General features: G+C 40.1%; 1 protein-coding gene across 1 annotated transcript in view; it reads left to right on the forward strand.

Moving 5' to 3' along the window:
- Positions 1–8,079, forward strand: part of Gcc2 (GRIP and coiled-coil domain containing 2) — a 44,858-nt gene extending 36,779 nt beyond the window's left edge. The window contains exons 20-23 of the mRNA XM_069988640.1: positions 1,203–1,397; positions 2,778–2,917; positions 4,617–4,818; positions 6,399–8,079. Coding sequence (XP_069844741.1) covers positions 1,203–1,397; positions 2,778–2,917; positions 4,617–4,818; positions 6,399–6,469 — 608 coding nt within the window. The 3' untranslated portion in view covers positions 6,470–8,079. The remainder of the gene's footprint in view (positions 1–1,202; positions 1,398–2,777; positions 2,918–4,616; positions 4,819–6,398) is intronic.
- The last annotated feature ends 6,345 nt before the right edge of the window (positions 8,080–14,424 follow it).

Here is a 14,424-nt window from a genome sequence, read left to right on the forward strand (position 1 = left end):
AAACCTAACACCTGTGGCTCATGCCTATAATCCTAGCTACTCAGGAGGCTGAGATCCAGTGGATCATGGATCATTTTCCAGCCCAGGCAGAAAATTCCATGAGACTGTCTCCAAAATAATGAGCAAAACCAAGAACAGAAGGTATAGCTCAAAAGTACCAGCTAAGCAAGCAAGCCAAGTGAGAAGTTCGAACCCCCCAGTACCACCAAAAACCAAACAACAATAACAAAAAAAAAAATTTGAGTTCGAATTCTGGTCCCTAACTTAACTAAGAAACCTTAGACAAAATCATTAAATTTCTCTGAATTTTAGATTTTTATCAAGTTAGTAAATATTTGGAAAGTATTTTATAAACTTCATCATTGTGTGTGCATGTGTGTTATCAACAAAGAGGAAAGCATTCCTGGGCACCAGTGGCTAACACCAGTAATTTTAGCTATTCAGGAGGATAAGATCTGAGGATCGCAGTTTGAAGCCAGCTTGTGCAGGGAAGTTTGTGAGTCTCTTATCTCCAGTTAACCACCAAAATGCTGGAGGTAGAGCTGTGGCTATAGTTGTAGTGCTAGCCTTAAGCAACAAAGCTCAGGGACAGCACCAAAAAAAAAGGAAGGAAAGTATTGCCTAGGATTTGTATTATTTTGTTTTCTACATTGCACTCTCTGTTTGATGTCTGAACTCTGTAGATGTGAATGGGCAGTACCAGGAAGCAGCAAAGGTGAAGACTTAAGGCAGTGATAGAGACAGTATTCTGAGCAGACTACAGCCTGTATATTACATCAGAAGTTATGTAGTAGTAGGAAATAACCTAACCAAAAAAAAGCAGCTGAGATCCAGCTTTTGAATTTCTTCCAATATTTAACAACAGTATAGGCCTCTACTATGAAGTACTAAAACTAGGTAGTACAGTTTAGAGCTTTGTGTCATCCAGCTGTTGAGCTTAGTTAACTTAGTAAGGATAGCCTCTGGTGAGGTGGCTGGAGTGGTACAAATTTGTATGACTAAATGCTTTGGGCTGTTTAGCAATTCTTTCTTACATTGTTTGCTTGTATAGTCTTCTGACAATTTAATTTTCTTATCATTTGACATTCCCAGTTTCATTTTAATTTTACTGAGTATCTGTTAAAACTTATTGAGTATCTGTTAAAACTGAATCCTCACTTTTAAACAATCTTACATTTATTCTTTACTAAAATACTTAACAGGCCCAGCTTCTTCCCATCAGCCTGGGAAGAACCTTCGAGAAAGGAGAAACACAGACCTCCCACTTTTAGATGTGCACACTGCTACCCGAGAAGAAGGAGAAGGAATGGAGACCACTGACACCGAATCTGTATCTTCCACTAACACACACACACTGTCTTTAGAGCAGCTGCTTAATTCTCCTGAGACCAAACTTGGTATGTATAAACATTGTATAAATAGTTTCCTTTCTCTCCATTTTTGTGGGGATTTTTTAGCTGCTCCATAAAGTTTATTTCAATTTTATACCACCTTTTCAAATGAAAAATGAAGCAAATCCTTCTTAAAATAAGAGTACTACCCTACCCTAGGCTTGAGCCAGAAATGGATGGTTTGAAGACCTATAGTGATATTAGAAAGTAGTATTTTTTCAGCCTTCCAAGAAACTTACCATTTTATTTTATTCCTTGTGATGAAATGGTGCCAAGTTTGCTGTAATAAATATAGTACAGTTTTGTTATATTTTGTTCTTACCTGTAATGAATGTTATAATATTATTCATAATTTGGGAGATCTCATTTTTCTGAAGTTTTAGAACCACCTAGAGTAAGGGCCATACGTAGCCAAGATTCTGTTACTTACCTCTCCATTACTGACAAGATACCTGGAAAAATCAACTTAAAGAAGAAAGATTTATTTGGACTTAGTTTCTGAGGTTTCAATCCATTGTCACTTGACCCTGTTGCTTTTGGCCTGTGTAGAGGCAGCACATAGTGGGAGCTGATAGTGGGAGAAACTGCTTGCCTCATGGCTTTCAGGAAGCAAAGACAGGACAGGAAGGACAGAGGACCTAATATCCTCCTCAAGAGTACCACACCCAGTAACCCAACTTCCTAAAGATTCCATACCTCCCAACAGCACCAATAGGCTTCTGAAGACATTTAAGATGCAAACCATAACATTACTCACTGACAGTGTGAGACAGACACCGCAAGCAGAGTGAACAGTGATAACTTAGCAGCATGGAGATAAAGTGACAGAAATTTCCAGAATCATACTTGTTTCTGATTTTTTTTTTACCAAAATTACTTGGCTTTAACCTTAAATCTAAATAATGATAGCTATCCCAATTTATGGAAGATTTAAGAGGGTCTATAAAAGTGAATATATTATATAAATGTTAATGTTTCCCTTATAAGAGAAATAACCTCATTCATGGAACATAATAGATAGAGGATAGATAATGAAACTAGTAAAGTGTTCTAGGATTGGAGATATAGCTCAGAGGTAGAGAACTTGTCTAGCATGCTTGAGTTTTTTAGTTCAATCCCTAGTACCACAAGAAGGGGGAAAAAGCTTGAAAATAGAAGCTTAACAACTTTCACCATTGGGACTTCGAGAGGATTGTATTCAATTAAACAATATGCATTACAGCAGAGATTCTGTCTTGTATTGAAGTCAACTTGAGACTTTTTATTGAGGTATGTTGCAAAGAAAGCAGACATATAATATTGCAAAATAAGATGCTTAAATGATTTTCTTTATTTGGAATCTATAATCTGATTTTGAAAATTAATTCTTAAAATAACATCTTGTAGAGCCTCCTTTGTGGCATGCTGAATTTACCAAAGAAGAATTGGCTCAGAAGCTCAGTACCACCACCAAAAGTGCAGATCACTTAAATGGCCTGCTTCGGGAAACAGAAGCAACCAATGCCATCCTTATGGAGCAAATTAAGGTGAGCTCAAAAAAATCTAGTCACTATGAAAACACTTCATGCCAGTTTGATTTTCTGATCCTTTGTGTACACATACCAAAGTTGAAAATTTAACCTTTCAGCTGTCATCCAAAGATCTGTGTGTGTGTGTGTGTGTGTGTGTGTGTGTGTGTGTGTTTTCATGTGCATGTGCATGCTCACACTAGGGCTTGAACTTAGGGCAGCATACTGTTGTTTGGCTTTTTTACTCAAAGATGGTACTCTACCACTTGAGCCACAGCTCCTCTTGGCTTTTTGCTGGTTAATTGGAAGTAAGAGTTTCTCAGATTTGTCTGCTTGGACTGGCTTCAAATCACAATCTTCAGATTTCAGCCTCATGAATAGCTAGGATTACAGGTGTAAACCAACAATGTCTGGCATAATTCTTTATATTAGATTCTTGATTACAAGAAATATTTGGGGTGTTTTTGTTTGTTTGTTTGTTTGGTTTGGTTTGGTTTGGTTTGTCGGCCGTGGGGCTTGAACTCTGGGCTTGGGTGCTGTCCCTGCGCTCTTCAGCTCAAGGCAAGCGCTCTACCACTTGAACCACAGCGCCACTTCTGGTTTTCTAGTGGTTTATTGGAGATAAGAGTCTCATGGAGTTTCCTGCCTGGGCTGGCTTTGAACCTTGATCCTCAGATCTCAGCCTCCTGAGTAGCTAGGATTACAGGCGTGAGCCACCGGCACCTAGCTATATGCTGTTTTTATATCTATTTTAATATTTAAGTATTCATGTCTATAAAATAACATTGTTACAGGGAGAGAATGAAGAAAAGGATGACATTGTCCAAAAAGAAATATATTTATTACCTCACTTATGCAACAGTAACCCCTCTCTACATCACCTTTATAATCAGTTTTCTTTAAAGATAAAAAATAATATTGTTTCCACTAGTCACACAAACACCATTATTTCTATCAATAGCCTAGTAAACTTTTGTCACTTTTTAAACAAACTTGGATTTTAGAACAGATTTGGATATTAGAGTTGGCTAATTATTATTAAAATAATAAACTAAAATAATAGCAAAAGCCTTGTTTAAACCTGGAAAATGTCCTCAAAGAGTTTTAACTTCAAGCTGCTTTTTTCATCTTTTGTTCCATTTTTCTGATAGTGTTTTATAATACCTTGTGCTTCTCATTAGTAAGTGAATAGTGAATTCATCTTTTGGGAAAGTGCTGTTCACCATGGATATGGCAGCTGTCTGCTCTCTGGGAGCAGGACTGGATCAGGGATTTAGGGGACACTGTGGCCCTTTACTTCAGGGCCTACTTTTGAGACTCACTGGCTCCCTCTGTTCATTTTCTGTTGACAGTAGAGATGGAGGAGATATCCTGTTGCTTGCATTGTAGTATTTTCCTCTGTCATCAGCTTTCAGCCAACCATTGGTATGACATCTTGTGCTTCTGAGTTAGGGGCTTCTCAGTATTGACATGATATACATTCACTCCTTGTCAGTAGTACTTGGAAAGCAGCCCGACTGAGTTACCTCTGCTTCTTCATCTGCTTCTTATCTTTTGGGAATCTCTTACTGTCTCTCAGTCTTCCCCCCTGAACCCCCATTCTATTGTCATGGGGAGGGGCGGGGAGGACACTAAAGGAAAAGATATATGTTCAATCTGCTTTGTTTAACCAGAAGCTCCTAAAATCCATTTCTTTACTCATTTCTCTTAACACTAGCTCCTCAAAAGTGAAATAAGAAGATTGGAAAGGAATCAAGAACGAGAGAAGTCTGTAGCTAACCTAGAATACTTGAAGAATGTCTTGCTGCAGTTCATTTTCCTCAAACCAGGCAGTGAGAGAGAAAGACTTCTCCCTGTTATAGACACGATGTTGCAGCTCAGCCCTGAAGAAAAGGGAAAACTTGCTACAGTTGCTCAAGGTATGTGATAGGAGTACCACTATTTCTGTTTTATAACTAATTCTTACTATTGCCATGGTGCTTAAGAATTGTATAGGTGAAAACCAGGCATGGTAGTATATACCTGTAATCCCAATACCTAGGAGGGGTAGGTAATACAAAAGAATCACAAGTTCCAAAAGAACCCTGACTCAAGAAAAATAAAAATAAAAAGGCTAAGTACTATAATCACACCTGTAATGCTAACTACTCAGGAGGCTAAGATCTAAGGATAACTGTTCAAAGCTGGCCAAGGCAGAAAAGTCTGTGAGATTTCATCCCCAAAATAACATGCAAAACTCAGGGCTCAACTGGCAAAGCATCAGTCAAATAAGTCTGGTATAACTACCTACTTGGGAGGCAGATGTCAAGGGATTACAATTTGAGGCCTAAGCAAAAAGTTCAAGAGCCTCCATCTCAACCAATGACTGGATGCAGTGATACAAGTCTGTCATCCCCAGCAATTCAGGGAAGCATAAGTAGGAAGACTGTGGTCAAAGCTGGCACAGTTAAAAGCAAGACCCTATCTCGAAAATAACCTTTGTGAAAGGGCTAGCAGAGTGGCTCAAATAGTAAAGTCCTAGCAAGTCCAAAAAAAGAAAACAGTGTGTGAAGTGAGAAGATAATGTAGTCACCTCTAATGGTATGATTGTATTGCTTATTTGTAGCAGATGATTTCTGCCTAATTTTATTTGCTTCATTTTGCGTCTTACCATTTTAAAGTTGCAATATAAAAAAAAAAAAAAGCATTAAATTGTCCCAACTGAGGGAATCTAATGCTGTATTCTTTTTTTTTTTTTTTCCTTGGGTCCGGTTGTGGGGCCTGAACTCTGGTAGGCTAGTGCTCTACCACTTGAGCCACAGTGCCAATTCCGGCTTTTTTCTTTTTGCTTATGTGGTGCTGAGGAATCGAACCTCATGTATGCAAGGCAAGTGCTCTACCACTGAGCCACCTTCCCAGCCCTCTAATGCTGTATTCTTAAGGGGAAAAAAATCATCTGGCTTGCTTGTTTCACTATTGCTCTACCACTTCGGCCATGCCTCTACCTCTGCTTTTTTTTCTTTTTATGCTAGTCTGGGGCTTTCAAACTCAAGGCCTGGGCACTGTCCCTGAGATTTTGTGCTAAAAGCTGGTGCACTAACACTTGAGACACATTCTACTTCCAGCTTCTTGATGGTTAATTGGAGATATGAGTCTCACAGACTTTCCTACCCTGGCTGGCTTTGAACCGTGATCCTCAGATCTCAGCCTCTTGAGTAGCTAGGATTACAGATGTGAGCTACTTGCATCCAGTACCACTCGTGCTTTTTGCTGGTTATTTTGGAAACTGAGTCTCAGAGACTTTTCTGCCAGGGTTCCAAACCTCAATCCTCTGGATCCCAATCTTCTGATTACTGAGATCACTGGCATGAGTTTCTGGCTCCTGCCAAGGAGAACCTTTAAGATGTCTTTTGAATGACATGTAATCAGTGAAAAGGACATTATTTGCTTATAGCATGAATTCTACAATATAGAGTTCACATTGAGAAAATGTAATACTTTTTTTTTTAACCTTCCAAAGGTGAGGAAGAAAATGCTTCTCGTTCCTCTGGGTGGGCATCGTATCTGCATAGTTGGTCTGGACTTCGATAGAAAGAAAAATTTTTCAATGGAAAGAAAATTCTTGTTAACCAAATAGAATCCATTTGGGAAAATGGTTTGTTCACATGTATTGCGGTCATGTTCTGTTAGAAAGTGTGTATCTGTTCACATCCTCTTATATTTGTAAATATGTATAACAGATATATTTAAAGTCTCAGCTTAAGTAAAAAAGTACAGCAGTTTGACGTGTTGGTACCAGTGCCCCTATAGCTCTCTAACTTAGCAGCACAGGCACCACAGTCTGTGATGTCCTGGGCTCATCCCTGGAAGAGAAAACAAGGAAAAACTCTACTCCCCTTCTCTCCAGCCTCAGAAGTCACCCACTTCCTGGCAGTACTGTGAATTTTGAAGCTAAATTTTGGTACCATCCCAACTGGAATTTAAGCGCTTCAAATAATGTCTCAACTATTTACTGCAAGGTCAGATTTTCAGATGTATTATTAATAAATTGTTGAGAAAACTTGGATATTATTATCTGAAGGAAAATGCTTATTGGTGAAGTTGACTTAGGTTTATTATGGAGTTAATGAAGTAAACATGCTGCAGTTAATTATGAGGCTAAGTTAAATTATAGTGCATTTAGTTACTTGCTTGAAAATAAACTGTCCTTTTTTTCTCTAAAGTATATTATATTCTCAAAGCTCACTTGTCCTGAGCCCTGGCACTGGCTGAGTTGATGGGTTCTCTACCCTAGCTAGTTTTGGCGTGTCTCTCAGGGCTATTATTTTGGTGCCCTACTTACAAGCCATGAATCTGTTTTGAGAATTCTCTCATCCCCTCACGTATTTCTCAGAACAGTGTTGGTCTTAGTTGGCATTGAAGTGAAACCAGTGCTTCCAGTGTTGGGTAGGTAGTGCCGTCTCTTCAGCTTGCCCCCAGAGGGATTGAAGGAGACACCTAGAGATGAGGGCTGTGTTTTCATAGTTCTGGTGAGTAACGCTAGCCAGATGGTGATGTTGCCATTGATGCCTCTTAATATATTTTATTTAGATAAAAATTGTATTCTTAAATTTGAGAATTCTATTTTTAATATTTATTTGTTAATAAATGACTATACAGTATGCTCTCTGAAGTTCTTAAGCCTGCAATTTATACTGTAACTTTCATCTCAGCTGGAGATCCAACTTTGTGCTTCAGTTCCTAGAGACATTAATTTCCAACTTAACTGAAATTTGCTGCTGACAAGTTGAGTTTGTTCTTTAAAAAAAAAAAAATCTATATTTCTTTTTTTCCTGACTTAGAAGAACAGACTTAACTGGTGAATGTATTAATGAAAATGAAAATGCTTCTATTTCAGAGCCAACCTTAACAGATGAGTTTTTACTTTGTAAACTGTGAATATGAGTATGCCTGCAGCATACACTGTAACTGTAATAATATTTAAATAGACTTTGTCTGTATTACAGAAATGTTATAACAAAGGTAATAACAAAAATAGATTTCTGCATGATAAAAGATAACCAGTTACGAAAGACATTCATGGCTTCAGCAATGAGGAAATGGAATGATTATTTTAGTATTACTATTAAATATGTTTAACTGTATAGTACAATTTTGACTACTCTTTTTCTATTAAATGTTGTATTGCTTCAGGTTTTAAATTGGCTTATGAATTGAAACTGCATCTCCTTCACTTCTTCCACAGTTGGGTGCTAAGAAATATAGACTAAGACACATGAATTGACATGTTCTGTAGTACCACCTATCCAGGAGGATGAGGTAGGAGGATCCCTGGAACCCCGGAGTTTGAGACTAGCCTAATGAGACCACTCACATCCATCTATCTCAAAAACAACAACAACAACAACAATGTAGCCCAACTCTGGCATATGCCAACTTGACCTTGCTTCCTGTAATATCTGATACCCTCTTCTCATTGGAACCAAAAGCAACACTTGACCTTTCTTTGGGTGAGATCAATTCCAGCAGAGGCAGATGCTGGTAAAAGTTTCAGCCTATTAGAGGCTTCAGATGGAGTGCTTTGCTTAGGTATGAGCAGAAGTCATTAACCCCTGGGAAATTCTTTTTTTTTTTTTTTTGCCAGTTGTGGGCCCTGAGCTCTGAGCCTTGGGCACTGTCCCTCAGCTCTTCAGCTCAAGGCTAGCGCTCTTACCATTTGAGCCACAGTACCACTTCCTGCTTTTTCTGCTTATGTGGTGCTGAGGAATCGAACCCAGGGCCTCATTCATGCTAGGCAAGCACTCTACCACTGAGCCACCTCCCAACCCACTTCTGGGAATTTCAAGTAGGAAATGAAGAACAAGAAAAAGAAAACAGGCCAACACAGAAAAGAGTGGACATACACAGGAGAAGCAGTTCATGACTAAGGGATTAAGTTACTAATGCAATACCATTACCTATGTTATCTTGTTTATTTATTTTTAAGACCTTTCTACCTATCCAGAGCTGGGGCAAGAATCCATATTTCTAGACTCTGTCCAATGGGATCACTCAATGCTGTATTCTCTCCACGGGTCACACTGAAATTATAAACATTTTTAAAAGCCCTGGTAACAAGAAACAAGAAATACATAGTATAGCTCAGACAGTTGCCATTCAGTTTGTGTGCCAGTAGTATCTAGAACAAAAAGGTAGGCTGAGAATCTGGGGGCCTGACCATACAAAAAAAGGAACATGGGAAGGAAGATAAGGAATAGAAAAGGACTGAAATGTCAAGATTACATACTTTCTCCTTGTAACCCTATCAATGAGAAGAGTAAGGGTAATGAAAGAAACTATATTCTAAAGAAAGAAAGGGGGGCTGGGGGTTTAGCCCAGCGGAAGGGCGCCCGCCTGGCGCGCCCAAGGCCCTGGGTTCGGTTCTCAGCCCTAGTTTAAAAAAAAAAAAAGAAAGAAAGGAAGAGCAGCAAGAATCATAATAAAAAAATGACTGGACAGCTGAGAAGCACAGAGAATTAGGTGACAGGAAGGAAACAGTGCTCAGCTCCAACATAATCTTCTCCTGGTATAGCAAGTCTGGAACAAAAGCTGCAACCACAAGGTAAGTCAGACAAATGGAGGAGGCACCAAACAGACTGACAGCTTCCTCCCTTAGATTAAAAAGCTGCTAGACAGGATCTGAAAGCACTGAGCCCACCTCCAGGAGAGAGAGAGAGAGAGAGAGAGAGAGAGAGAGAGAGAGAGTGTGTGTGTGTGTGTGTGTTGCCAAGAGGATCTAGAGGGTCTAAGGCCCTGAGTGTGTGTGTGTGTGTGTGTGTGTGTGTGTGTGTGTTGCCAAAAGGATCTAGAGGATCTGAGGCCCTGAGTGTGTGTGTGTGTGTGTGTGTGTTGCCAAGAGGATCTAGAGGGTCTGAGGCCCTGAGATCAGAGCCTCTGAATCATGAGACTTCCACAGCTGCCTACTGCCCACAGAGGTGAACAGCTAGACCCTATAAACATTAACAATAGCAGGCACAGTGTGCAGAGATCAGTGTTGTGTGTGCTCCCCGTATCCACTGATGTGTTTAGAGATTTATCTCTGTGCTTGAATACTTGCTACCCCTACGGGTTGGTAGAGCAAGTGGAAAATCTGTCCAGACTACAAGCTATAAAACTCCTACAGCCATCCACAGGTCCTAGTACACACAAAAAAGGGAAGATTAGTAGTGAAATACAGACAATAAACCCTTCAAGAGACTCCAGTTAGTTTACATTGACCTAAGCTGTGCTGGCACCCTGAGCACAAAGGAGAGTCGTTTGTTTGTCGGTCAGGACTTGAACTCAAGGTTTTTCACTCAAGGCTAGCACTCTACAACTTTGAGCCACCGCACCACTTCCCATTTTCTGGTGGTTAATTGGAGCTAACAGTCACAGACTTTCCTGCCGGGCTGGCTTTGGACCTCAATCCTCAGATCTCAACCACCTGAATATCTAGGATTACAGGTATGAGCCACTGGCACCTAGCTGGGGGAATCTTAATTCCTGCATCATCCCTCTGGTCCACTGTTAAGGAAAAGCACTGTAACCCAGCCACAGTATTAACTTTCCTGAACATTTCAGCTGAAAGATTACAAGTAATTAAGACCTCCAGTGACTTGGCCTCAGATGCACAAAGCCCAATGCACGCACACAAACACACACACACACAATGTAACCAAAAACTCAGTAACCATTAGTAAAGCAAACACTAGTATAGTGAAGTGAATGAGAGCTCAGAAATTTCAAAAAATGGGGCTGGGAAGGTAGCTCAGTGGTAGAGTGCTTGCCTTGCATGCATGAGGCCCTGGGTTCGATTCCTCAGCACCACATAAGCAAAAATGAAAAAAAGCTGGACGTGGCTCTGTGGCTTAAGTGGTAGAGTGCTAGCCTTGAGTTGAAGAGCTGAGGGACAGTGCCCAGGCCCAGAGTTCAGGCCCCACGACTGGACACAAAAAAAAAACTTTTTCAAAAAATATAAAAAAGAAGGCAAATCATTCCTCAGTGAATTCTAAGAAAACTCAAAAAGCTGGATGAAATAATGTAAGACATGGAAAAGGAATTCAGTAAATACAATGGAAATTTTAAGGGAAAAATACTGAGGGCCTGGGAAGGTGGCTCAGTGGTAGAGTGCTTGCCTTGCATGCATGAGGCCCTGGGTTGGATTCTTCAGCACCACATAAGCAGAAAAAGGCAGAAGTGGTGCTATGGCTCAAATTTGAAAGGCTTAATAATACATTGAATAAGAAAAACAAGGCATGAAGACAAGGTACATGAATGCTAACATTCAGACAATAACAAAAAACAAAAACAAAAAAAAAAAAACACTTGACCACTGGGGACACATTAAAACACCAAGCCATTGACAGCCAGTGGCTCATCCCTGTAATCCTTGCTACTCCATAATCTAAGGATTATGGTTTGAAGCCAGCCTGGGCAGCAAAGTCCGTGAGACTTATCTCTAATTAACCACTAGAAAACTGGAAGTGGCACTGTGGCACTTCTCAAAGTGGTAGGACACTAGCCTTGAGCGAAAAAGCTCAGGGACAGGGACAGCACCCAGGCACCGAATTCAAGCCCATGACCAAAAAAAAAAAAAAAAAGCCTACAAATCATGGGGAAAAAAAGTAAAAGTAAGGCCGGGCGCTGGTGGCTCACGCTTGTAATCCTAGCTACTCAGGAGGCTGAGATCTGAGGATCGCGGTTCAAAGCCAGCCCGGGTAGGAGAGACCGTGAGACTCCTATCTCCAATAAACCACCAGAAAACCGGAAGTGGCGCTATAGCTCAAGTGGTAGAGCGCTCGCCTTGAGCTGAAGAGCTGAGGGACAGCGCCCAAGCCCAGAGTTCAAGCCCCACAACCGACCAAAAAAAAAAAAAAAAGGTAAAAGTAAAAGCATACAAACATTCAATAAAATATCAAAAAAACATCTAAATATTGATAAAGATGGTATTCAGATACAGAAGGATTTTTAGGACTTCAAACAAGACCAGAAAAGAAGCCCCCAATGTATAGCAAATACTAGGCATACAGAACAAGGAAAGAATATTGGAAAAAAATACACAAAAGTTGTCACCTGCAAAGGGAAAGCCATAAGAATAGCAGTGACTTTTCAGCAGAAACTTTAAAAGCAATGCAGGCATGAAATAAAATATTTCAAGTTTGAAAGAGACTACCTGTCTATAGTGATAGCCAGCACACAGAGAAAAAAACTTCCATGAAGTAATTTATGACCACTAAGCCAACACTGCAGAAGATATTTTAAAAATGCAACACAGCTAGGCACCAATGGCTCATGTCTGTAATCCTAGCTAGTCAGGAGGCTGAGATATGAGGATCATAGTTCAAAGCCAGGCCAGGCAGCAAAGTCCATGGAAATCATCTCCAATTAACAACCAGAAAACTGGAAGTACAGCTGTGGCTCAAAGTGATAGCGTGCTAGCTTTGAGCAAAAAAGCTCAGGAACAGCACCCAGGCCCTAAGTTCAAGCCCCACAAATGAAAAAACAAAAAATCTCCCCAGACAAGCTGATAAATAATAAGGAATAAAGAAGAATCAAGCACTACAAAACCCACAACATTTAAGGAGTTACTACTATATATCTTTTTATAACATGTTAATGACCTCAGTTCTCCAATCCAAAGACATAAAATGTAGTACAATCTGATCATGTGTTACCTACAAGAAACACATTTCATTGGCAAACAAACATGATTAGAGTAAGAAAATGCATGGGGCTGGGAAGGTGGCTCAGTGATAGAGTGCTTGCCTTGCATGCATGAAGCCCTGGGTTCAATTCCTCAGCACTACATTAGCAAAAAGACAAAAAGCCGGAAGTGGCGCTGTGGCTCAAGTGGTAGAGTGCTAGCCTTGAGCTGAAGAGCTGAGGGGCAGCACCCAGGGCAAGAGTTCAGGCCCACGACCGGACCCAAAAAAAAAAAGAAAATGCAAAATGTTTTTCTAAAGGATATGAGTCCAAAAGCAAGCAGGAGTCACTATACTCATATAACAAGAATTCAAACCAAAATTAGTCATAAGACACAATGCATATTGATAAAAAGAAAAGTCCAGCTAGAGGATATGATCATTGTAAAATATAAACACCAAATTTTGGTACATCTAGTTTCATAAGAGCAGCATTACTAGAAGAGATTCGTTGTTTTAAAATATTGAACTCAACAAGAATACCAGATATTCGTTGTTTTAAAATATTGAACTCAACAAGAATACCAGATAAGAAAGATGAAGGGGATTTAGAAGAAAGGGCTTAAGGGAAGGTCTACATCCTGAATACCAACCTCAGCTTTCTTTTCCTAAAGCACTCCCTTGTTTCTATTCTTTCCAGAATCCTCTCCAACTGGCCCTGTAGCTCTGACCAGGAAATCTCCAACATTAAAATCTCAAACCTCAGTACCTCAATACCTCAGTGGTTGTGGTGACTACCACCAAAACAAACCAAAAAACACACTAATTCCAGTTACTTGAGAGGTGGAGATAAGAGGATCACAATCTAGTCATTCTATGGTACAGAAGAAATCAGAACTTTTTTTTTTTTTGTCGTGGGGCCTGAACTCTGGGCCTGGGCGCTGTCCCTCAGCTCTTCAGCTGTAGGCTAGCGCTCTACCACTTGAGCCACAGTGCCACTTCTGGCTTTTTTTGCTAATGTGGTGCTGATCGCAATTTGAGGCTAGCCTGGGCAATATTAGCATCCAAACCTACCTGAAAAAGTAGAATAAAAAAGATACCCAGCGTTATTCAAATGGTGGAACACGTGCTTACTAAGTGATGCAAGGTCCTGAGTTCAAACCCTAGTCCTAATTAAAAAATAAATAGAGCCAGGTGCCAGTGGGCTCACAACTATAATCCTAGCTACTCAGGAGACTGAGATCTGAGGATGATAGTTCAAAGCTAGTCAAGGCAGGAAAGCCCATGAGACTCTTAGAAAGAAAATGTGGACATTCAAAAAAAGTTTCCAGGGCTGGGAAGGTGGCTCAGTGGTAGAGCACTTGTCTTGCATGCATGAGGCCCTGGGTTTGATTCCTCAGCACCACATAAGCAAAAAAGAAAAAAGCCGGAAGTGGAGCTATGACTCAAGCGGTAGAGCGCTAGCCTTGAGCTGAAGAGCTGAGGGACAGCGCCCAGGCCCAGAATTCAGGCCCCACGACCGGACCCAAAAAAAAAAAAAAAGAAAGAAAAAGAAAAAAGAAATAAGAAAAGTAAAGAGTGTCAGGAAAACTAGTATAATGAACAAAAAAAGAAATGTAACATCACAAATTTATAGAACAAATAAAGGTCCCAAAATATTTTCCAAGAGAACAAAAGCCAGTCACATAGAAAAGTTACATCAAGCTGGTGTAGTGGTGAGCATCTGTAGTTCCAGTGCCTCAGGAGGCTGAAGCAGCAGAATTCCAAACTAGGCAGCATAGTGAGACACAATCTCAAACAAAAAAAAATATCGCATGTGATTTCTCAATAGCAACACTATCAGAAAACATTGGAGAAATTCTTCAAAATTCTGAACAAGAGTGATTT

The sequence above is a fragment of the Dipodomys merriami genome, unplaced genomic scaffold (assembly GCF_024711535.1).
Source record: "Dipodomys merriami isolate MVZ:Mamm:240054 unplaced genomic scaffold, mDipMer1.0.p SCAF_36, whole genome shotgun sequence".
Lineage (NCBI taxonomy): Eukaryota > Metazoa > Chordata > Mammalia > Rodentia > Heteromyidae > Dipodomys > Dipodomys merriami.